Below are 25,209 nucleotides of genomic sequence, written 5' to 3' on the forward strand. Positions count from 1 at the left end.
TTATAAAGGTATTTCAGTTTGTATATTTATAGGAAATTGCACAGTAGCCCATACTGCTACACAGATCAGTCTCTTGCAGTATTTGAAGTCATTAGTGTTGTCTATTACAGGATCAACAGTCCAAGACATCTTCATTTGTGTCTTACAAAATTCACCTGTACACGAGGATGTTAGAAAAGTGTGAATACTGTGAAAAAAAATTATTAATCTATAGAAGTATTCTGAAACAAGCAAATCACGGGCTGCTTTTTAACATTATTTAAGCTTCAGAACCAACCGCCACAAGTAGAGCCGTCTTCCGATTCAGGCCTTTCAGCTACATAAGAGCAACAGTTTGAGTAAGTGAAATCAAATTACATTACTAACATTTAGAAATCATTCAAAGCTTGGCAAAGTGATTCACAATAAGACTCCATCAAACCTATAACAAAAGAGGGAAAAATCTATAGCACAGGCCATAAAGGCCATGGTGCAAGAGTGCCATTCTAAGTCTCTCAGGGTTAAAACTCCAATTAGACAATCATATTATTCACTGAAGTGACATCTTTTAAAATCTCTCCCACCCCAAAAAAGTACTTTTAGAAGCACCTCTTCCAAGAGCACAGATTTAATGGGGGTTAGTTACAAGCTAGAAAAAGTGTTGCTTATAGCTAAAACAGTCATGCTCTTAAAGCATTTGCCAACAGAATTGTGCAAATTTTATATGTATCCACTTGCACTCTTTGAGATCTGTGTGCCTCAAACAGGGCTGTAGTTGAGAAAAAGACCAGTCAGACAGAATGAAGCCAACATGTGTTTGAAATATTTTCCCCAAGTAATCCCATGATAATTATGAAATTTGAGTGCATTTGTTCCTGCAACAAGTTAACTTATGCTATATATAAAAAGAACCTATACGTTGCAAATTAGGCATGCTTACCATAACACTTCTCAACTGGAAAAGCTGCAGAGTACATTTTCCTAGAAAAATGTTCACTGCTGTGATACACAAACATGTGCAAACCGCAAGGTCCCTAAAATAGCAGATATAAATTTATGTACAGAGGACACCACTATCCTTTTAAATACACTGAAGAGCAAGTCTTCCAGAGTTTATAAGACAGAACAGTAGCCACCGCAGCCACTTCTATAGCCCTCTTCATCACTTGACAGCTTTACACCTCTGTTTTGGCTCTCACTTTCCCACAGTCCAGGAGTCTGAATGATTTTCTCAACAAGCTCTTCAAAGGCACACTGTACGCCATCACAGGTTTTTGCACTTGCCTCTGGAAGAGGAGGAAAAGAGATGAAACGTTAGACAATTATTACTGGAAATTGTCCCAACTTCCTCCTCCATGGGAGGGATGCTGCCTTCTGGGGCTGCAACATTAACACAGAGTACCACTGTTCTGTCATTTGCACACCAACGCAGATACAGAATTGCTGGAAGACATTTTGGTGAAACTCATAATTTGAAAACAGCTTTTGTTAAAAAGTCTTAAATATTTGTTAAAAATATTTTGTTAAAAAGTCTTAAAAAGTCTATACATTTGTGTTTTATCAAGCTTAATGGAACAGGCTGATTTTTTCTACCTCTTGGGGAAGAAGGTACGTAGGGAGAGTCATTCCAATATGCCTCCCTCCCCAATGCAATCCACTCCCTTCCCATGTACGTATGTATGTGATGGGGCGCAGGTTCTGCCCACCACCTGCTTCACTTACACCCACAAGTGAAAATAGCCCCTGACTATCTAACCACCACTGCCTACAGCCCTCAGGGCCAAAAGGTCCTCCCCCATCCACGGGAATGGCCCTCTATATTCTCTTGGCTCAACAAGTGCTATGTATGGAAAGCTATCTGCCAAATATTTCAACATAAAAAAACCTAAAGCAAGAGTTCTCAACACTCTCTGCCTTTGGGGAGCGCCAACTCATTTGCCATGAAACCTCAACACAGTACAGATGAATATTTTGCGCATGCTTTTAAAGCACCAAGTCATGCAGGGGACTGGCAAGGCCTGACGGGTCTCATTGCTACCTGTGTAAACTTCACTTGCCTGCATATGCCAAGAACATTATTATCATTATCATCATCATCATTATTAGATTTATATCCCACCCTTCCTCCCAGCAGAAGCCCAGGGCAGCAAACAAAAGCACTAAAAATATTAAAACATCATAAAAACAAATCTTAAAACACATTAAAGCAAAACATCTTCAAAAACGTTACTTAAAAAAAGCTTTCAAAACATCTTCTAAGATTAAAAACATTTTTAAAAAGAAGGTTTAAAAAGCAATTTCAACACAGACGCAGACTGGGATAGGTCTCAACTTAAAAGGCTTGTTGAAAGAGGAAAGTCTTCAACAGGCGCCAAAAAGATAACAGAGATGGTGCCTGTCTAATATTTAAGGGGAGGGAGTTCTATAGGGTAGGTGCTGCCCACCTAATTTAGAACATGATTTAGAAAACGTAACTCTCCAGTGGCTGTGCACCACAGGGGAATAATAAAGGACAAACTACAAGGACATTTCCTTGGAGTTCATTACAGATCTTCTCATTGGGGAAACCACTAGTTTTATAGTGCATCATAAGTATGTTCCACACTTTTCAGAGAATGAAGGCAAGTTCCTGAACTGAGCAGCTCAACATATGATGAATTTTAGATTCTACACAGAGGAGGAGTGAGAGAGAAGGAAGGTGAACGCAAGAACAAACCAGAAAAGGAAAAGCATTAAGTAGCATGTATTTAGGCTTAGTTTCAACATACTACGAGGGTGAAACTTTTGAGGATTGTCTCCAGACATAGTATGAAGACCATCATGCTTGAGGAATTGAGATAGGAAGAAAGCATGCAGGCAAATAAGAAGCTTAGTGCTTTTACATAGCAAGGGGCATAAGAATCACAGAAGGCTACACGTCATGGGTTCAAGACTTCTACTCAGTCATCTCTTTTGAGCCACCTTTGGTTTCTCCAGTGATGGTTACAGCCAAAGCTGAACATGGCATGAAACCAGGAAAAAGACAATTGCTAACGAATCATTCACCCAACTGTGGTCAAAAAAACTTGCTGCTTTGGACCACACATGCATGATGATTGATCATTCATTCATTGGCGATCACTCGTGGCTGAGTAAGATTGTCTTCCAAGATAAGGTCTTTAGCAGTGGGTCCGTAAGTGACTGTGGAGGTCAATTCTGGATCCACACAGCCAGGACATAGGTTTCCAGATGGAAGATGGTCACGACGAGGATTTATTTGACGTGCCTTCCGCTTAGTTCGTTTGTCCCATTTGCCCTGACCCCAGAACTTCCATAACCAGCCATAATAAATAAGTTTCAGATCCTCCTCTCTACCATGCTTTATCCAAAGTAACAATTTTGTATTTTGTTTTCAACTTTCACTGACTCATTAGTCAACTCATTTTGTCAAGCTGTAAGCAAACAAACTTGGTCTCATGCCTTCTGAAGGACAGACAGACTGCTGACTGAGGTCCTGTCAGAAGAGAGGAGAGTGCAAATGCCTGGAGGAGGCAACAGCAGCAATACCTGTTCTGCGGTAAGGCACACAGAGTCCCCCACAGGAGCACCTGGCATCATCTTCTTTAAAACTGCATTCTTGGGGGGATGGACGGTGAAGGGAAAAGCAGAATTACCTTTTACCAGAAAAAAGGGCTCTGCATGAAACGGGGGAATCCTGAAATCAAGCCACAAGACCATACAACTGCAGCTCAATCAAACCAACTGCAGCTTCACCACCTTTGTGCATAATGGGATCCGCGCAAGAATCTTCTGCATCCTTTACTGAAAGAGAAGCCAATCCAGAGCAACAGAGTCTAGTGGATTGTAGTCAGGGAGTCTAAATAAAAGCCAAAATGACAAAGGCTGTACAGTTGTCATTTTGGTGGTGGCATATGACTAAGCTTGCATTAATATTTATTTATTTATTTATTATTTATTTAATTACATTTCTAGACCGCCCTATAGCAGAAAGCTCTCAGGGCGGTGTACAACAAATAAAATCACAATTAAAATATGAGCAAGTGTGGAAAAAAAAAATATATATAGTACAATTATAAAACATTAATAAAATTGCCATTGAGATTTAAATTAAGATCATATTAAGTTTAAAATGTTAAATTAAAATATTTAAAAATTTACAAAATTTAAAAAGCCTGGGCGAAAAGGTAAGTTTTTACCTGGCGCCGAAAAGATAACAGAGAAGGCGCCAGGCGTATCTCGTCTGGGAGGGCATTCCATAGTTCGGGGGCCACCACCGAGAAGGCCCTAGATCTAGTTGTTGATCTCCGGGCCTCTTTATGGGTTGGAACCCGGAGAAGGGCCTTCGACGTCGAGCGTAGTGAACGGGTAGGTACATAGCGAGAGAGGCGCTCCATCAGGTATTGCGGTCCGATGCCGTTTAGGGCTTTATAGGTAAGAACCAACACTTTGAATCTGGCCCGGAAACATATCGGTAGCCAGTGCAGCTGCGCCAGGACAGGTGTTATATGGTCAAATTTCTTTGTCCCAGTGAGAACTCTGGCCGCAGCATTTTGCACTAGCTACTTTATCCTCCAAAACATGCAACACCAGAAACTCTGCCATTGTATCTTGTTGTGTAAGAACTAGCGCTAAACAGGAATCCATCATACGGTACATTTCTCCTTCATAACTTACCTATGAACAACATGGAATGTTTTCGGGCAAACCTGAGACCCTCATTTCTGTCAACTTCTCTGTTTTCCTATGAACAAGCAGAACTGTTAGATGCTTACAAAAACAGGTTTATAAAACACAGAAAATCTGTATTTCAGAGCTACTCACCTTATCAATTTTATTTCCTACTAACATTTTAACTATATCATTTCTTGTGCAGTATGTTTCCAATTCAGTTAGCCAGTTGTCTAGTTTAGCAAAAGTGTCTCTTCTTGTGACATCGTAAACTGAAATAAAGATCAACAACGGTCAATGATATGTTATGAACAGGAAGAACATTTCCCGTCCAAATTTATATAACTTTTCCCCTGCTGCATTAGTGGCAAGACCCCCAATCTAGCCATCTCCCCCGCCAGTCTCACTGAGAAAAGGCTTTGAGGAGTGCCTGCCCCATTGGTGGCACTGATCCACTGCAGATCCCAGTTCACCACAGAAGGCAAGGAGCTCATCTCGTCTAGCGAGAGGCCAGCTCTGCATTTAGTTATGGCAATAAAGTTTAGAAACTAGCCAACCATCAGTGAGAGCCATGACACCAGCTCTATCAAGAGAAACTGATTTATTGTGATGTGACTCTTCATTTATTCAATGAGAGAGCCCTCTTCTGCCCTCAGTCATTATAATCTTCGCTACTGATTTTCAGGCATCTCTTCCACACTATTTTCGCCACAGGTCTATAAAAACTGTTTAAACCTTTTTGATTAGCCAGCCATTTTAATAATTATTTTATTTATTTATTTATTTATTTTATTTCATTTTTAAACCGCCCATAGCGAATAGCTCTCTGGGCGGTGTACAAAAGATTAAAAGTACAGAAATACAAAATATCACAATAAATAAACTGAAACAAAGAGATTTAAAATTGTAACATTAAACGCTTTAAAATGCCTGGGAGCATAGCCAGGTCTTAACCTGGCGCCGAAAAGATAGAAGCGCCGGCGCCAGGTGTATTTCTTCGGGGAGGCTATTCCACAATTCGGGGGCCACTACAGAAAAGGCCCTAGATCGAGTAACTGTCCTCCGGGCTTCCCGATGGGTTGGTACCCGGAGGAGGGCCTTAGACGCTGAGCGAAGTGACCGGGTCGGTTCATAGCGGGAGAGGCGTTCCACAAGATACTGCAGTCCCACGCCGTGTAAGGCTTTATAGGTCAAAACCAGCACCTTGAATCTGGCTTGGAAGCAAATAGGTAGCCAGTGCAAACGGGCCAGAACAGGTGTTATATGCGCTGACCGGCTGGTCCTCGTCAGCAGTCTGGCTGCTGCGTTTTGCACTAGCTGAAGCTTCCGAACTGTCTTCAAGGGCAGCCCTACGTAGAGCGCATTACAGTAATCCAACCTAGAAGTTACCAGAGCATGAACAACTGAGGCGAGGTCATCCCTGTCCAGATAGGGGCGTAGCTGGGCTACCAACCGAAGGTGGTAGAATGCATTCCTTGCCACCGTGGCCACTTGCGCCTCCAGAGACAAGGAAGGATCAAAAAGAATCCCAAGACTACGAACCTGTTCCTTCAAGGGGAGTGTAACCCCATCTAGAACAGGGTAAGCATCCACCATCTGGGCAGGGAAGGCATTCACCAACAGTGTCTCAGTCTTGTCTGGATTGAGTCTCAGTTTATTAGCTCTCATCCAGTCCATTATCGCGGTCAGGCAGTGATTCAGCACATCCACAGACTCACCTGTAGAAGATGAAAAGGAGAAATAGAGCTGCGTGTCATCAGCGTACTGGTGGCAACGCACTCCAAAACTCCTGATGACGGCACCCAGAGGCTGCATGTAGATGTTAAAAAGCATGGGGGACAAAACCGACCCCTGAGGGACTCCACAATGGAGAGTCCAAGGAGTTGAGCAATGTTCCCCAAGTACTACCTTCTGGTGACGATCCGCCAAGTAGGAGCAGAACCACTGCCAAGCAGTGCCTCCAACTCCCAACTCCGCGAGTCTCCCCAGAAGGATACCATGGTCGATGGTATCAAACGCCGCTGAGAGATCAAGGAGAATCAACAGAGTCACACTCCCTCTGTCCCTCTCCCGACAAAGGTCATCATACAGGGCGACCAAGGCTGTTTCAGTGCCAAAACCAGGCCTAAAACCGGATTGAAACGGATCCAGATAATCGGTCTCATCCAAGAGCACCTGGAGCTGACCGGCAACCACCCGCTCCAGAACCTTGCCCAAAAAGGGGACATTCGCCACCGGTCTATAGTTGTTCAGGTCATCTGGGTCTAAGGAAGGTTTCTTTAAGAGAGGTCTTACTACTGCCTCCTTGAGGCTACTAGGGACTACTCCCTCACTCAAGGAGGCATTTATCACTTCCTTGGCCCAGCCGGTGGTAGTAGTCCTGCTAGCCTTCACTAGCCAAGATGGACAAGGATCTAGAGCAGACGTGGTCGCCCGCACCAATCCAAGTACCTTGTCCACTTCCTCAAGCTGCACCAACTGAAACTCATCCAATAATGAAAGACAAGACCGTGTTCTGGACACTTCAATGGATTCAATGGATTTTATATTATTTTCATGGTGTTTTATGTTTTATTGTATGTTGTTGTACACTGCACTGATGTTTTATACAACATTTTTATAAATAAAACAAATAGAGCCAGAAGTCCAATTTGTAAGCTTGTGACACCTCAGAATTGCTAACTGCTGAATCTAAGTAGCTATTGATAACTAGGCATCTGCATAATCTCTTACAATGCAGCCAGCCCAGGTATTGGCTTTAGACAAAGAAGTCTGACAGGATGGCTCAGGTCTGCAAAGGAGATGGGTTCTCAGGGAGAGAAACCAGCTCAACTGCACTATTGTTTACAAAATATGTCAGTGTCTAAGTTCAGGGAAGGGCAGAAGGTGTGCCTCTGTAATCTGAAGTACACAGACAACAAAATGACTTCCCAGCCCTCTATATTATACTGATGAATTGAAGAAAAGTAAGAGAGAGGTAACCAGGAGTGGCAAAGCTGCGAGCTCCTTTCAATTCTGATCCTCAACACAAATTCCTGGGCTCAGAATCCTCTAATTATATTCTTTCTGAGCCAGCTCTAGTTGATGGAACTCAGGGCACTATTAAAAAACTAAGCAGATCTTGCAAGCCTGAAGTCTGCTCACCCCTGGGCTGCACAACTGATGGGGAGAGTTGGATATGTTTCCCAAGCAAGCACTTCAAGAATTACCTGAAGAAATATTCCTTTATTATCCATGAAAGAACTAACTCTGGGCAGAAATACAGGTAGTTTCCAGTTCTTACCTCTAATAAGGAGTTGAAGCAACTGCCTGTGGCAGTCAGATTGAGAAGAGAGCCAGCAGGTAGGAGAGCTTCCTAGCCATTCACCTGCTCAAAATCCCTTCCACAGCTGCTTCACACAAGCACACACAGCAAAGAGTCGTGTCCAGTATCATGTTCCTTGGGAGAAAGGGAGCTGGGAGGTGTCTTGAGCAGACAATGGTTGGAAGCAACACCACCCTGAATTCAATCTGAAAAGCCACCTGCAGCTATTTTACCTAATAAGAGAATGTTTACAGAGAGGGAGGGAGGGAAGAGAAGTAAGAAGAGCTACACACTGCATGTAGTTCCACCCTCTGGTAATTCCCACAGTTCTTATTTCTAAGAACTTCCCACCTATTTGCCAATGTAACCCTAAAGGTTACAGTAATTGCCATCAGCCTAGTGATGTACACCAAGGCCAAGAGTTTCACTATCAAGCCACAAACTAGAAAATGTTCAGATACGCTGTAATCAGCTGCATGCTTACCTAATATAACACCCTGTGCTCCTCTATAATAGCTGGGTGTTAGCGTTCTGAACCGTTCCTGACCTGCAGTGTCCTAAAGAATTCAGACAATTTTAAGTACCTGCACTTGAGACAGTTAAACAGTTTTTCTGAAACCCCCCAAACAGGCAGCATGCATCCTAATTTAAGGAATTTTAATAATATCCTAATATTAGGAATGTTTGCCTCACAAGTTTCCTGATTTACTTCCAGACTACAAACTCTTTCACGGTTCCTAGATTCAACTCATATGCAAAATACAGCCGTTCTTTATTACATTAAGGAGAATGGCAATAAAGATAGGATTGTTTGCCCATTACAAAAATTTCTTCTTCCATGTGCTGTAAACCTAAGCAGTTCATCCAGCAGCTTCTCCTTCTACAGCTTTGCCAAGGGAACATTTTCTTAATTCTGAAGACAGAATCAAAATTTACCAAGGGTTCAAGATCGGCAGTTTTGCTACAAATCCTGTATTGTTCTGCCTTAATACTGGAAGGTCCCCAACTTAATAGTTTTCCATTCTTCTCTCCCTTCTTATTTGATTTTTTGCAGCTGAAAACCCTTCCTAAAAAAAGGTATTCACACTGTTTTTGACAGCAAGTTTAATGTTTTAAAGGGTTCCCATTGTTCATGTCAAAAGCAGCAACATAAACACATTTTCATTAGATAAAAATGTGAATCTAAGCAATCCCAATGATTTTCCATTTTAAGGAAACACATTTTTAGTTCCCACGTTTGTAGACAATTTGAAGATATCTTTCTAATACAGGCTTAGTACAAAGAGGTGCTACAGCAAGGCTTTATTATCTTCCTAGTATATCCCATCATTAACTGCTGATAATCCCTATTTTTCTGGCGGGGGCGGGGGGAAAGAAAGAGTAAATCAAGAATGTGACTTTTCACCTTCTTGATTCTTCATTTCTTGAATGTAGTTTCTTAAACTTTAAAGTATGAGTGACAACTTATTGAGGGACCTGGGGAGTGGGAGAATGCATACATTTTAAACATGCATCACCTCAGCAAGTGCAAGTGATCCACCTGTGCTTGTTCAACTGTAGTCTACTGAAATATTACTTTGTTGTTGTTATATGCCATCAAGTCGATTATGACTTATGGAGACATTATGAACCTTTTCTGGATGTATTCACAGGGTTTTCACAGTAAGAGGTATTCAGAGGTGGTTTACCATTGCCTGCCTCTAAGCTTATGGCACCCGGTATTCCCAAGCGGTCTCCCATCCAAGTGCTAACCAGGCCTGACCCTGCTTAGCTTCCAAGATCAGATGAGATCGGGCATGTTCAGGGTCGTAAGGCCATTATCCAGCACACAAAAAATACACTGTCACTTGACTTTAGTAACACTGGGGAAAAACCTTCCGTTACCAATTCAAATCTTATCACCCCAAAACAAGAGGTTCACATGTTGTTTGAACTCACCCAGATTGCTAGCTTAGCTTTATTTCCATCAACAGAAATTGTTTTCACTTTGAAGTCAACACCTGCAAGACAAGAATATTTATGGCTCCCTCTGGTGAAGGACATAAGACAGCCAAGTGAACATGTTACAACGAGGGTAGTCAACAGGATGTGCTCCAGCTATTGAGGACTACAACTTCCATCAGCCTGCAAGCATGACCAATGATGCTGAAAATCATACTAATTCAGAAAGTAGGCTCTTTGCCTGGTGCAGAGAGCCATCCATCTCAGGAGCAAAAATAGTAGGCTCTTTTTGATTTTATTATCTAATTACTTAATAGTCTAGTGCAACTATTTGAGAAAAGACATGTATTCAGTGTGTTTATAGTACATTTATACTTTCAGATGATCTGCAAGGCAGCAGTACATGGAGATGTACAGGTGAAGAAAGAAGCAAATTTTATTTAGCTGTTGGTTTTGCCATTAAATGTAGCTCAGAAACAGAAATGACATTTAATGATGAGGGCAATCTACTGCGAAGAGATAAAGAACTAAGTGTTCCACTTCACATAAGATCAAAATTTATATATAGACCTCAATTCCAAACAGGAAAAGTGAAAATCTTGCGTGTACTTTGTCACAGCCAACAAATATGCAAGAAAACAGGCAAACATTCATGCAAAAGTGCACTACACACAAGTGTCCTTGGTGTAACACATTTTGTGAGAAGCTGCCGGAAGACTGAGCCTATGGCAGCCTCTAACAAGGTTTCCATTTCTGTATTGCCTAGCTAGCAGAATTCATTCACAAAGCAAAGGTGATAGAAGAGTGACAAATGGAACCTACTAATTTTGCTACTTGTTTTGAGACAATAAAACTAAAAGCCCCCTACTGTCAATACTCAGATCAAGGGAGGGGTAACCAAATTCAGCAGCATCTGCTTTCATTCCAAAAATGAATGATGAAGGATGAGTTTGTGTCTCCTCAGCAACCAAATTCACCTACTCAGGGAACTCCTCTTCACAAAGAAATTCACTGTTACAGAAAAAGAGTTCTCCTGGTGTAAGCTAGTCTCCTTCACAGAAATGTAAGCTCTCTATACCACCTTATTTTGCATGTGATTGACTGAACATGAATCTGCTATTCCTCATCAAAATCTTATGTGGCAGTTGTGGCAACTCCTTCTGCTGATTGTGATGAATTCCACCAGTGACGTATTTCTCCCTTAAACAACCCACCCACTTTTTAAACTTTAATACTATGGTTCCATGTGGCCCTGCTTTCTCCTTTAATCTGTCTGACCTTGTCACAGCTGAACTATGCAGGCTTCACAATTCAAAACTATTAACCTCTTCTACCAAACAAGCCAAGTGCTAAATATAGTCATGATCTTTGTACAGTCTTAGCAACCTATGCACAATATGTGAACACAAAAGACAGCGGCCATTACATTGTTTCTGAAAACATGCCCACTTTACAATGCTAAAAGTTAAAAACTTACAAGACAATATTAATTTTGGAAAGAAGAAGGGTTAAGAAGTTCAGCCTTCCTGACTAGCAGCTTTTTAAAGATTGTCAGATTCCAAGCATCAAACTTTACCCTATTTTAACTGTTAGGAAACAGCCTATAAGCTGACTCTTTAAGGTGAGAATTCTGTACTTGTCAAATTAATCTCATTACATTGGGAATTATCAAATGCCATTGTTCATTCAGAAGTGTGAGACCAATCCATTTATTTGGCTCTGGATGCCAATTTCTTTCAGTTTTGTAATCACTCAGGCTGCAATCTGATGCTTTGCAAAATGCAAACTGATCTGAAAACTGAAGTAATAAATGCAAGTTGTATACTATTAGTCAAATCATAGTTTTAGCAGTTCTTCCAGAAAATGAGACGGTGCCTTGAAATGATAGAACCTATTCCAATTGTGAACATGGAAAACACAACAAGACCTTTCTATGAGAGCTTTATAGTAGTTCTTACTCATTACAATCTTATTGCATAGTGCGACTATAAGAATAAATGAGATGGACTGGTCAAGCATTTTATTTATTCAGTGCTACATTAGTACCCTATTAATCCTCCACCCCAAGATGGTAAACAGAAATTATAATCCACTTGCAGGCAGACCTATGTACCAGTTAATACCTGACTATGAAACCACAAGCCTTTTATACACAGCCATGTTGGTATACCAGCTCATTAGGTGGTTTTCATAAAATGCAAGCAGTGCTTCTCTAGGCGAAAAGCAAAGGGCAAATGGAGAATTTACAAATACTCACTAGCTGCACCTAAGCAAGGATGGTTTTGCAAACAGTACAAAGCATGCTCATATGTATGTTGTCAAAGTAATTTTGTTTTAAAGAGGCAAGCTGCAGATAACAAACCAGTGCTTTTACCATTTGTCTGCTTTCAAACCAACCAGAGTCTTCCACTTGATACAATATTTTATCAAGTTCTTAACGTTACTCAGCTATGCAAGGCTTACGTCGTAAAGCTAGGTAAGTTAGTCTGTCCATGGATACAGTTTTATTTCTAACAGATCAAGGGTTATAATCAGATTTAAATATGAAGTGTTTTGCCTTCTTAAAAAGCAAAGCAGTTCATCCGATTTGTAATGCTATTCCAAGGTATTTTCACACAATCTGATCCTTGCAATTTTCAATTTACTAGCAGTTATTTTGTTGTGGGAGAGCCAGTGTGGTGTAGTGGTTAAGGTGTTGGACTATAACCTGGAAGACCAGGGTTCGAATCTCCACACAGCCATGAAGTTCACTGGGCCAGTCACTGCCTCTCAGCCTCATGAAAACCCTATTCATAGGGTCTCCATAAGTCAGAATCGACTTGAAGGCAGTACATTTACATTACATATTTTGTTGTGTATATGCTAGTCACTAGTCAGAATCCCATCTATCAACAAATTCAGACACAGCTACAATGCTGACAAAAAGGTGAATAAACTACACTGTCAGCTTCCTTAATGTTTCTTTTTTACATGTGGGGGATGGGGTCTGAACTTCAAATTCAAATACTGCAAATCTGGTCTGATTTTGTGCCAGTGTTGCAACTTCGCATAAATCAGGACAAACTTTCTCCACTGTAATGACTCCACTTTTAATAGCAGTAGCTTATGGTCAGCACTACTACCAGATACCTTAAATTTGATCAAAGTAGGACTACACAAACTTACCAATTGTTGCTCCAAGTTCTGGATCGAACGTATCATCAGTAAACCGTAAAAGAAGGCTGTACAAAGGGAAAGGACAATGGGTGGAGAGAGAGGAAAAAACCTCAGGATTCCATGAACTGTATTTCAGAGATGCAATTATCCAGCCAGAGACATTTGTTACAGATTTCACATTTGTGCATGCAAAGTTACTTGATTGTAACAGAACTCACTCTTTTCCCTACTGCACTTCCATTATTTTAGGACAATCGCCTCTAACTAACCTCCCTAAGAGGAGCTTATCCTCTTCCAACATCTTTTAACCCATCTGTAGACAAACTTGCAGTTCTCTTGAGAGATACCGAATGCTCAGTTCTAGGCTTCTAAAACTTACATACAGGCCATTATAATTCATATATAAACTTTACCCAAAATGTGGTTCATTCCCAAGTTGAGCTTTCCACAAGAACAATTTGAAGATTTGCAGGTAAAATTGTGTACTAGAAATTTAGGAGAGTTGGTTCAGAAGCTTACAAAGTAAACACAATCTCCTCACAAGTTTAAAAAAACCTGAATGACCAAGTAGCAAAACAAATTCACAAGAGGTCCACATCTGTGAGGAAGACAGACCAAAAAATGAGGTTATATATTCAACAAATTGATACTCAAACTTGGTTTATAATGCAAAAGCAAATCCATTTTAACAGTTAGAGCTTTCCTTTCTACTTCACATAACACACCTGCTTGCAAATAGCCAGATCAGCCCAATTTACCTCACATATTTAGGCTGTAATTCTGTATAAGTTAAGTTTTTAAACCTCATTGAAAAACTACATGTATAACAAAGTAAGATTAATGTACGCATAGCGGGTGTAGGGGAAATTACTTGCACCGTGAGTTTTCCAGCACACTTGCTACGCATTCCAGTTTTGAACACATTTGTTTATGTGAGACTATGAAACTAACCAGGTTCACATATAAATAAAGGTGCACAATAACAGGACCTGCATCCTTTAATTTAATAATCAAGTTGCCGTTTCTGACGTGCAATGGGTGGCAGCCTTTCTAAACCTGCATATTTCACAGCAGCAGCAGAATGTTAAAATGTTGATGTCTTAACATCAGATTAGCAAGGCCCCATCATGGGACTTGTGAATGTGTTGTGTAATGAGTGGTTAGGAGTGAGCTGCAAAAGTTCTACTTGAAAATGAAGTATGAACTGATTAGGTGGCCTTAAACGAATCACTTTTCTAGGGGTGGGAAACCTCTGGCCTTCCAGATGTTGTTGAACTACACCTCCCATCATCTCTGGCCATGTTGGCCACATCATCTCTTAACCTCCTCATATTGCACTTAGGGGCTAATATTCACTAATTTCACAGGACTGCAATAAGGATCACTATATTATATATGTATATACACAGTTTACACAGCTCATAGAGTGCTCTTACTTAAGTGGCAAGTTACATCTTCAAGCCTGCAAAAGTCTACTGCATATACTGAGAGCCAGCACAAAACTCTTTACACTGCTGATGGGTGCCCAGGGTCCAACTGCAGCAGAATTCAAGAAGAATCTGGAAGGTATCAGTCCTTCTAAACAATGAGTAAAACATATCAAGCTCTCTCCACAAGAGAGAACAACAGAACATTTGTTTGCACACGTGCATGCACTGGTATACACTCCTCCTTCTCCCCTCCTCTTCTCCTCCTTCTCCCCTCCTCTTCTCCACCCTACTAGTCCTTCATCTTCAGTCATACTGGAAACCAAGTGTCTGAGAAAGCTGTAAAGTTAAGTTACTAATACGGCTTCAGCTCGCTTTCCAAACCATAACATTTCCAAGCATGGCTTAACTGTTAATTTGGAACCTAGAAAAGATAGTTCTTCTTACATGTTGGATGATTACAGGTAGACAGTCTGATATAATAAACGTGAAGCTTCCTAAAGTCACATCCTTGGGAGATGATCTAATCCAGAAGAAATCCCCAAGTCATGCCTGCCAGCCCACAGTCCTTGCAACATCTTACAGATTTATACACACATACTCTACAATAATTTTGTTAGCCTCTTCAACTTCATAAATTCAAAACAGCAGATTTAGTTGCTAAATATATTTGTGCAGTAGTAAAAACACTCACCTAATGTTATAGGAAGCATTATTTATGGTGCTGCCACAAAGACAAACACACAATGCCGAGCAAGACAAGCGTCTGCCATTTATGCTGACAAGCCTTATGTAAAATAACTCAAGAGAAACAGAGTTATGGAAGGCATTTTAAGATCATGAATTACTCTTTCAATATAGGCTTGCTTTTCTGTGCATCCTAAAGCATGTTCAAATAGTGTACGTGTTTATACGATGAAGGACTGAAGTTTTTCTTATGACATACAGCTCAACAGGCTAGGATATCTCACTCCTCCATGGAAATTAACAGAGATATGAAGGGGATTATGTGGCATTTAGCTAGAAATTATGAGAGACAATCTCTGGACAAGGCAAAGTTTACTGTGATTAAGAAATGAGAAGCATCCTAGATGCAAGCAGAAGCTAGGCAAGGCAGAGACAGAGTTAGCCCTTTAGAACAAAGAGGCAGGAGTTTTATTTACTTTTGACAGCAAACAAGGAAAATTGGTAGGGAGGGAATTTAGATTCCTCAATGGCTTTGAATCCAGGTACTTGAAGGAGCATCTCCTGTCTCTAGAAGTGGGGAACGAAGAAGACCCTCCCCAGCAGACACAGCTGTCCTACCCAAGCATTGATATATGCCAGAGAGACTCTCCTCTATGTCCTCCTATTAGGAAGTGTTCATTAGGCAGAAACACAGGCAAGGGCTTTTTCCACGGCAAAACACTCCTTTTGAGGCCCACCTGGCACCAACTTGTAAACAATTCTGGCACCAGGTCAGACCCGGCTACTCACTCGGGCATTTGTTCCCTGACACTGTGATCTGCCTATCCTAAGATGAGGGGCTATGCACTGTCTTGCAAGTGTCATTCTCGACTGCAGTCCTAAACGAGTTAACTCGGCGACCAAGCAGCAGCACCGGGCGATTGGAAACATCAGAACAGTTGTAAACCACCCAGAGAGCTTCGGCTATGGGGCGGGATACAAATGCAGGCGGATCCAGGTGGCCCAACGCCCGCCCAAGAGCCGCTCTGCTTCAGCCTATGGCAAGGGGAGAAGCGGTGCCCGTCCTCCAACCCCCCCCCAGACAACGGGGTCTACGATAGGGCCGGGATGACGTCGCGATTCTCGGGGGGGGGCTCCCGTCCCTGCCCTCCCCGTGACAAGGAGGGAGTTCCCGGCCGGTCTCCCTCTCCCCGTGACACGGCAGGGGAGCGCCCTCCGGCCTGAGGGGGCTGACGGGCAAGGCCTGCCCGCGGTGGGGCGATGGAAAAGAGGGGGAGCCCCACCTAGACTTGCCGACGCCGCTCTCGCCAATGATGAGGATCTTCAGCGTAGTCAAAATATCCTCGTCCATCGCGACGACCGGAGACCCCCGCAAAGGCAGCGCCTCAGTCCCTACGCAGGCCGCCACGTTCTCTGCGCATGCGCCCCCTCCCTCACCCGCCTTTCTCCTTCCGAGGCCGCTTCGCGCATGCGCCCGGGAGAGCCTTCCGCATCTAGCGCGTAACCCCGCCCCTCGGCCGGCGTTGTATCCAGTCAGTCCATGGTTGGCGCAGGCGCACGGCGGGCTTTTCTCTGTCCCGCTGCGAGGCCGCAAAGGGCTGGCCCGAATCCGTATTGAAGATGAAGCGCACGCGTTGCTGTCCGCACCCTTCCAACCCGCTGTTGTTTCCTTGTGGCCCCGCCCACAAATCTGCATGTTTACTCCCCCCTGAGTATTGCTAATGCAGAAGGGGAGGGGTTTTTATTTCATTGTTTCTTGTCAATTGCGCGCTGAAGCTGAGAGCGGCGGGGGCAACCCAACCTTTTTTAAGTACTTATGAAATTCAATTTTTAGTGGAAGAGTGTGTGTATGTGTATGTGCTGCACACTCACACCTTCTGCAGCCTCAAGCAACTCCCCGGTCCTTATTTACTCAGTAAGCCTCAACAGGGCTTCCCTATTCTATTCTATGATTCCTCTCTGCTCAGGGCTCATCACTGATAATCATATACAGGTTCCTCCAGTTGTTAGCTGTTATGCCCTCTGGGCTCTCCCATTTCTATTGCGCCAGGGCATTACTGCTGTTGCCACCACAGCTACCCTTTTGCAAAGCCCAAGGGAGTTTGGGTGGAAAGAGTTTGAAAGAACAGGAGTGAAGGAAGCCCGTTTACCGGACCAGTAAGGGCGAAAAAAAGGAGGGCTGCAGCAGTTTGGGAGCAGCTAGTTGGAAGTTTCTTCTTTAGCTACAGGAAGTAAAATGGAATTCATGGGGAGTTTAGTGGGCAGAGAAAGGGGAGTATCTGCAAGTTACAATCCACCCCCCAAGCAGAAAACAGCAGAGTAAGGCGCCTTACTTAACACATTTTCAGCAAGTTGGCTTATTTCACATTTAAAGGGGAAAGCAGCAATTCGCCTTCCGTTTTCAAGAAACATTATGCAGTCATTGTGAATTAAACGGAGATGCAGGTAGGCTTGATCTCACATTAAACTGCCATGTGAATAAACCCCAAAGTCTAGAAGTGGAGTGCAAGAACACTCTCCCCTCCTGAGGCTTCTGGCAACTGGTTTTCAGAAGCATGCTGCCTCTGACTAGGGTGGCAGAGCACAGCCATCACGGCTAGTAGCCATTGATAGCCCCATCCTCCATGAATTTGTCTAATCTTCTTTCAAAGCCATCCAAGCTGGTGGCCATTACTGCATCTTGTGGGAGCAAATTCCATAGTTTAACTATGCGCTGAGTAAAGAAGTACTTCCTTTTGTCTGTCCTGAATCTTCCAACATTCAGCTTCTTTGAATGTCCACGAGTTCTAGTATTATGAGAGAGGGAGAAGAACTTTTCTCTATCCACTTTCTCAATGCCATGCATAATTTTATACACTTCTATCATGTCTCCTCTGACCCGCCTTTTCTCTAAACTAAAAAGCCCCAAATGCTGCAACCTTTCCTCATAAGGGAGTCGCTCCATCCCCTTGATCATTCTGGTTGCCCTCTTCTGAACCTTTTCCAACTCTATAATATCCCTTTTGAGATGAGGCGACCAGAACTGTACACAGTATTCCAAATGCGGCCGCACCATAGATTTATACAACGGCATTATGATATCGGCTGTTTTATTTTCAATACCTTTCCTAATTATCGCTAGCATAAAATTTGCCTTTTTCACAGCTGCTGCACACTGGGTCGACATTTTCATCGTGCTGTCCACTACAACCCCGAGGTCTCTCTCCTGGTCGGTCACCGCCAGTTCAGACCCCATGAGCGTATATGTGAAATTAAGATTTTTTGCTCCAATATGCATAATTTTACACTTGTTTATATTGAATTGCATTTGCCATTTTTCCGCCCATTCACTCAGTTTGGAGAGGTCTTTTTGGAGCTCTTCGCAATCCCTTTTTGTTTTAACAACCCTGAACAATTTAGTGTTGTCAGCAAACTTGGCCACTTGACTGCTCACTCCTAATTCTAGGTCATTAATGAACAAGTTGAAAAGTACAGGTCCCAATACCGATCCTTGAGGGACTCCACTTTCTACAGCCCTCCATTGGGAGAACTGTCCGTTTATTCCTACTCTCTGCTTTCTGCTTCTTAACCAATTCCTTATCCACAAGAGGACCTCTCCTCTTATTCCATGACTGCTAAGCTTCCTCAGAAGTCTTTGGTGAGGTACCTTGTCAAAAGCTTTTTGAAAGTCTAAGTACACTATGTCCACTGGATCACCTCTATCTATATGCTTGTTGACAGTCTCAAAGAATTCTAATAGGTTACTGAGACAGGACTTTCCCTTGCAGAAGCCATGCTGGCTCTGCTTCAGCAAGGCTTGTTCTTCTATGTGCTTAGTTAATCTAGCTTTAATAATACTTGCTACCAGTTTTCCAGGGACAGAAGTTAAGCTAACTGGCCTGTAATTTCCGGGATCCCCTCTGGATCCCTTTTTGAATATTGGCGTTACATTTGCCACTTTCCAGTCCTCAGACACGGAGGAGGACCCGAGGGACAAGTTACATATTTTAGTTAGCAGATCAGCAATTTCACATCTGAGTTCTTTGAGAACTCTCGGGTGGATGCCATCCGGGCCCGGTGATTTGTCAGTTTTTATATTGTCCATTAAGCCTAGAACTTCCTCTCTTGTTACCACTATTTGTCTCAGTTCCTCAGAATCCCTTCCTGCAAATGTTAGTTCAGGTTCAGGGATCTGCCCTATATCTTCCACTGTGAAGACAGATGCAAAGAATTCATTTAGCTTCTCTGCAATCTCCTTATCGTTCTTTAGTACACCTTTGACTCCCTTATCATCCAAGGGTCCAATCGCCTCCCTAGATGGTCTCCTGCTTTGAATGTACTTATAGAATTTTTTGTTGTTGGTTTTTATGTTCTTAGCAATGTGCTCCTCAAATTCTTTTTTAGCATTCTTTATTGTCTTCTGGCATTTCTTTTGCCAGACTTTGTGTTCTTTTTTATTTTCTTCATTCGGACAAGACTTCCATTTTCTGAAGGAAGACTTTTTGCGTCTAAGAGCTTCCTTGACTTTGCTCGTTAACCATGCTGGCATCTTCTTGGCCCTGGCGGTACCTTTTCTGATCTGCGGTATGCACTCCAGTTGAGCTTCTAATATAGTGTTTTTAAACAACTTCCAAGCATTTTCGAGTGATGTGACCCTCTGGACTTTGTTTTTCAGCTTTCTTTTTACCAGTCCCCTCATTTTTGTGAAGTTTCCTGTTTTGAAGTCAAATGTGACCGTGTTGGATTTTCTTGGCAATTGGCCATTTACATGTATGTTTAATTTAATAGTGCTGTGGTCACTGCTCCCAATCGGTTCAACAACACTTACATCTCGCACCAGGTCCCAGTCCCCACTGAGGATTAAGTCCAGGGTTGCCGTCCCTCTGGTCCTGCCATAATACTCTGCGAAATGTCTGGCTTTTGGAGTTCTCTCTAAAAAAGCCAAGTAAATGCCTTTCTGTGAAAGCAGAGGTTAGAGGGTCTGCATAAACTTCTCCCCACTCTCATTAGCTGCAGCAAACGATGCAACCAAAGTGCAGAAGTAGCTCAACAATCCCAGTGTAGTGATGGGCTTCATTTGGCACCATCGGGTAGAAGGAAGTGCATTGGGTTTGATCAGCATCCTCTGGAGCAAAGGAGCCATAACTGAGCTAGAAGGAAAGTAAGACGCTTGAGGTGGTTGCACATTGGATCTAATGGTACGGTTGGCCCTGGCTGTGCGCTTTTTCCGTGTTCTCTCCTTGTTGAAGGTGTAACAGGTGGCAGCCAGAGACAGCCTCTTGGTTGTGGAAACCTGTTTATGGCTCACCTGGCTGGCACCAAACTTGTTTTCTTTCAGGTACCAGGTGAACACCTTTTTTGATAGACTTCTAAAATTTTGTTTAATTTATTTTAATTATTAATAACTCAATCCTTTCAGTATATACATTCTTCCAAGGTGGCTTACAATTAAAGTACACATTTTAAAGACAAAACAAACTACTTAAACAAATTAAGACGTCAGCAGAATCCTGCCCACAGAAGGATCACATACCTCCCTCTCTCTCCTGGAATCTTTCCCACATACCTTTTGATGACACATCACTTCTGTGGAGAGGGAGGGGAAAGTCCAGCTGGAGCAGGCCTTGAAATAATCTTTGCCTCCTTCTCCCTCTGGAATCCTTCCCACAGAATGGTTGATGGTCCATTGGGGGGGAGGTTGTCCAACTACGGCAGGAATTTCTCAATGTTGCTCATGTTTTGGCACTGTCTGCCAGTTATTTCACTATGTGTTTTAGTTGTTTTCGACTAATGCTGAGGAAAAAAATCACACTACTGGTATTCGGGATGAACTTCTATGCTAATGATTTTTCCAGGCTGATAACTTGACAATACCCAAACACCCAGAGCCAGAAAACACTTATTCAGAAGAGGGAGAATGTTTCTGTGCATTTGACTCCAGTGCTTTTCGTTCCATGAAAAACATTGGGGTGTTTTTCTACCCGTCTGCTAACATTGGCTGGGGTAGTAATACATCCCAATACATTTCTGTGAGTTTTCATATTTTTGGTTTCCAGAAGGAAAATGGTAAGTGATAATTGGCTGAAAGTTGGTGACATTGTACGGGTGACAATTTGTGACAATGTCCTAGAAAGACTCCCCTGTAGGAGTACTTCTGTGTAAACTGTGTGATGAAAACTGTTCCTGGGGTAGGTTTTTACCCCATAAACTAGGATGAAGGAACCATTCTGCAACCAATTTTGGTGAAGAGCAAGATTGAAATGTTTTAAATAAATACACTTCTACATCAGGACTATCCTTCTTTGTCAGTCTCTCTACTGTACAAAATCTCTACTGTACAAAATCTTTCTGGATAGAAATTATAATAGTGAATGAGTTGTGATCTCCATATCTTACCTGTGGAACTCTGTAGATGCCCAAGAAGGTTGCCATGTCAAGGGAGGTTTCAAAGTTACTGAACAAAGACATGAGCCATTTCTGTTGCCACAACTACCATTGATATGCTGCCCCTCAGATTGAAAAGAATTCCCTACCTCTGGCTCAAGAGGAATGGCCAAAGGACTGCTGCTGCTGACCCCCTGCACCTGCACTAGAAAAAAAATACAACATTATGAACTTTTGAAATGATGAGTGCCATTTCTTCATCACTGAAATAGATACACCAGTCCCACACATCTAAACTTAACCCTTAGATCTCTCTACTATAATCTCATTTCACACATCCCTTTTTGGAGATAAAAACGTAACATTTGTGTACAAGCAAAGTATGTAAATAAATAATATTCAATATAATAGTAATATCCATAAGCTGGATCTGCCAGTGGGGTTGAGCTGGGGGCAGTGAGGGGCCCCTTTTAGCTCCTGGAGTCTTAGCCAGTGCCCCACCTGGCCCACTGCTGGAGACAGGCTTGCCAACAGTTTCCAAACAGGGACCGAGCAGGGAGACCGCACACCCTCACCCATCCAAAATCTGTAGGATTTGAATCGGTCAGAGGGAAAGAACATGGCTCAGTGGTTAGAGTATCTACCCAGGTTCCTGGTTCAATCTGCAGCACCTCCAGGTAGGACTGGGAGAGAATCCTGCCTGAAACCCTGGACAGCCGCTGCCAGTCAGTGTGGACTATACTGAGCTAGATGGACCATTGGTCTGACTCGGTATAAGGAACCTGCTATGTTTCTATGAAAATCGGGCACTTTTGTTGTGGGTTCCAAAAGTCAAAACTGAAAGAAGGAATGCCGTTAATCCCCATATAACAGGAATATAATTGAAAGTGCACGGACCTCTGCAAAGTTCAAGGATTTTGCCAGTACAAAGTCCGTAAGGACAACAACTTCAGGCCAAAAAGGAAACAGGACTGGACATGCCCACACCAAATGCCTCATGGAACCTCCAGCATCTATCTGAATTAGACAGTGCCCTCCCCTAAAGACCTTGTGGGGTCCATTATACCCAGAATACCAAGTTTTGCTGGATCTATCTCGATTTTAAATTTACAGAAACATTTTGAATAGATTCTAATGCCATTTTCATTGTTCAGGTTGTATACCATATTCTCACTCCCTGTTCCCTTCTTCGCTAAGTTCTTCCTTTTCATAAGTTCTTTGTTTTAGTAAAAGTTACCACAAAACATCCACCCACCCAAATGGACCAAAAGGGCTAACACGTGGCCACCAGACCACACAGAGAGCATGCAAAGTGAGGCTGCGAGTCCTTCTCTGCCCCAACCCTCAAGTCCCCAGCAGGATGAACCAGCCCCACCTGACCAGAATGTGGTGGGAACTGGTGGCCCCATGGAGTCACCTCGCTGCAGCCTACAACAGCCTGGCCCAAAGGAAATGGCCACCCAACAGAGATGCAGGGCAGGGAGCAGGAGAGCACCTCCTTGGGCAATCAGCTGCCGGACCCACCGTGCCCTCCTACAAGGAGAGAGGGGGAAGAATCTGGGTATGCAAGAACCACTGTGAACCAGCCCTCTGCCATGCTGATAGACCCTTACCTCACAGCCGGGGTGGTGTGGTGGCAGAGGAGGAGGACCTCACAGCCGGGGTGGTGTGGTGGCAGAGGAGGAGGAGGAGGAGGAGGAAAGAGTTTTGGCATTGCTGTTTGGACTCTCACCTGGATTCTGGGCTCTGCAGGTTCTTGACAGAGAGGACGTGGGATGGAACCACCTTGCGCTTATGGACAAGGGCCAGACCTGATGGGGGAAGAACCCAAGAGACAGGTTCACCAACGGGAGGTTCTCAAGTTTTGCTTTTCCAGATTGGGGGTGGAGGAGTCACCACCCCTCCTTGAAGGCATCAGCTACTGACTGGAGGACCCAGCCAGGCCCCTTGGGAGTGTGGGCATATGGCAGTTGCAGAGCCCACAGCAAGGGAGCTTCTCTGTCACTACTTGAAGGAAGGGTTGCAAGATCAGGAACTCTGCAGGCCAACCGGGTAGGGATGGCCCAGTGGCAGAGCAGCAACCACAGAGCATCCGCTTGGCACACCAGACAGGACACCTTGATCTGCTCTGCAGTACGCACCTGCCAGGAGATCGAGAGCGCTGGGGTGGATCACCAGGCGGAATCTACTGCGCTTCCAGTGGCAGGGGCTGGTGAAGGCCTCTGTGGTGACAGCCTGAGATTCCACGCAAAAGGTGCCACAGGCAGCCTGGAGTGGGGTGGGCGATAAATGGTAACGGTTAATTTGGGGCCTCTTTTGGAGAGCAGCCTGAGCAGGGCCCTCCACCACCAAAGCCAAACACCCCTTAGCAAGCAGCCCATGCCGTTCCCCAGCTGATCACCAGGTGGCCCCAGCACGACACACTCCCAGCTGCACCCAAGAAAGTTCAACATTCAGTTTTGGAAGGGATTTCTTCACTAGAGGTCTCATTATAATTGCCTGCCACCACCCCCTTCCCTCTTCTGTTATCTATTTATCATTATGTAACACTGAGACTTTGTGTTTGTTTGCAACTGCACTGTTAATTGTTCGTTCTTTCCTTTGTATTACGAAAATCCTTCAATAAAATACATTATTTTAAAAAAAACCTCAGCCCACAGCTCCCTTTCCAATAGTCTCCCCTGCTCAACTCCCCTCCAGTCCATTCCCTCTGCCCCCCCACACACACACGTGCATGGTCATGGCATGGTCTGAGGGCACATGGCCTGCAGCCACTTGCGGAAGCCAAGCAGGTCCAGGTCTGGTCGGTGGGAGACCGCCTGGGAACACACACGCACGCACACACCCTAACCCGGCTTCCATGAAGGAAGAAAGGTGGGGTATAAAATGTACTAAAAATAAATAAAACCCTGCATTGATCATCCAGACAATTTCTTTCAGTTTGGTCACATCCAAGCAGGAGATGTGACTGGATCTGCCTGACAGGCATTCTTTTCCTTGGGTTAAAAAGTGGGGAGGGTTTTTTTAATCTTTCCTTGGCTTGAATCTCTCCTCTGAAGCGGCTATTTCTGCGGTGGAGGAGACAGACCGACTGACAGGATACAAGGAAGCCAAAGAGAGCAGACACCTTGAGCCCCTACAGCATCACTCCAAAGGCCCATGGGGTGATGGGCCCCTGTTCCTTACCTCACAGCGGGGGATCAATGAGTGGAGATGGGGGAGATCACTGGGGGCCATTAACTCACCTAACCTGGGAGGACTTGATTTTGGACAGAAAAGGAAAGGTTGCAAGCAACTTTAGAGAAAAGGTCTGTCTGTCTGTCTGTCTGTGCTGATGCCCAGGGAAGCAGCCTGGATGCAGCCCCCCCGGGGGGGGGTCAGGGTGGTGAGCCAGGATCCATGCAAACCCTGCCAGTCAGAGAGGGAATCGATCATGGGAATCCATGGGCTCAATGAGTGGAAGCTGAAAGGTTGAGAACCCCCTCCCACAAGAAATTGCAGTCACCACAAGCACAGAGAATGGCTTGTAGACCACAGGGTTTAAACAAAAGACATCTTATAATAATAATAATAAAATTTTATTTCTGAGTCGCCTATCTGGCCGAATGAACGGCCACTCTAGGCGACGTACACCAACAGGATAAAATACAATATAAAACCAATACAAAACACACTCAATAATTA

At 43.5% G+C, this 25,209-nt stretch overlaps 1 protein-coding gene and 1 pseudogene across 1 annotated transcript; both read right to left on the minus strand.

The window, feature by feature from the left end:
- LOC133365262 (ras-related protein Rab-18-like) lies at positions 1-16,680 on the minus strand. Its single transcript, XM_061586897.1, has 7 exons — positions 16,446-16,680; positions 13,058-13,113; positions 9,890-9,951; positions 8,436-8,508; positions 4,801-4,919; positions 4,654-4,720; positions 1-1,265 (listed from the first exon to the last, which is right to left on the minus strand). The coding sequence occupies exons 1-7, from the start codon at positions 16,511-16,513 to the stop codon at positions 1,093-1,095; spliced, it is 618 nt and encodes a 205-aa protein (XP_061442881.1). The 5' UTR covers positions 16,514-16,680; the 3' UTR covers positions 1-1,092.
- On the minus strand, positions 9,655-9,773 carry LOC133365744 (5S ribosomal RNA; annotated as a pseudogene).
- Positions 16,681-25,209: the final 8,529 nt, after the last annotated feature.

The sequence above is a fragment of the Rhineura floridana genome, chromosome 10 (genome assembly GCF_030035675.1).
Source record: "Rhineura floridana isolate rRhiFlo1 chromosome 10, rRhiFlo1.hap2, whole genome shotgun sequence".
NCBI lineage: Eukaryota > Metazoa > Chordata > Lepidosauria > Squamata > Rhineuridae > Rhineura > Rhineura floridana.

Excerpts from the sequence above, each read along its gene's own strand:
- LOC133365262 (XM_061586897.1), bottom strand. The coding sequence starts at position 16,513 with ATGGACGAGGATATTTTGACTACGCTGAAGATCCTCATCATTGGCGAG. Across the intron at positions 13,114-16,445 it reads AGCGGCGTCGGCAAGTCTAG|CCTTCTTTTACGGTTTACTG; the intron begins GTGGGGCTCCCC and ends CCCTTTGTACAG. Across the intron at positions 4,721-4,800 it reads TAGGAAATAAAATTGATAAG|GAAAACAGAGAAGTTGACAG; the intron begins GTGAGTAGCTCT and ends GCTTGTTCATAG.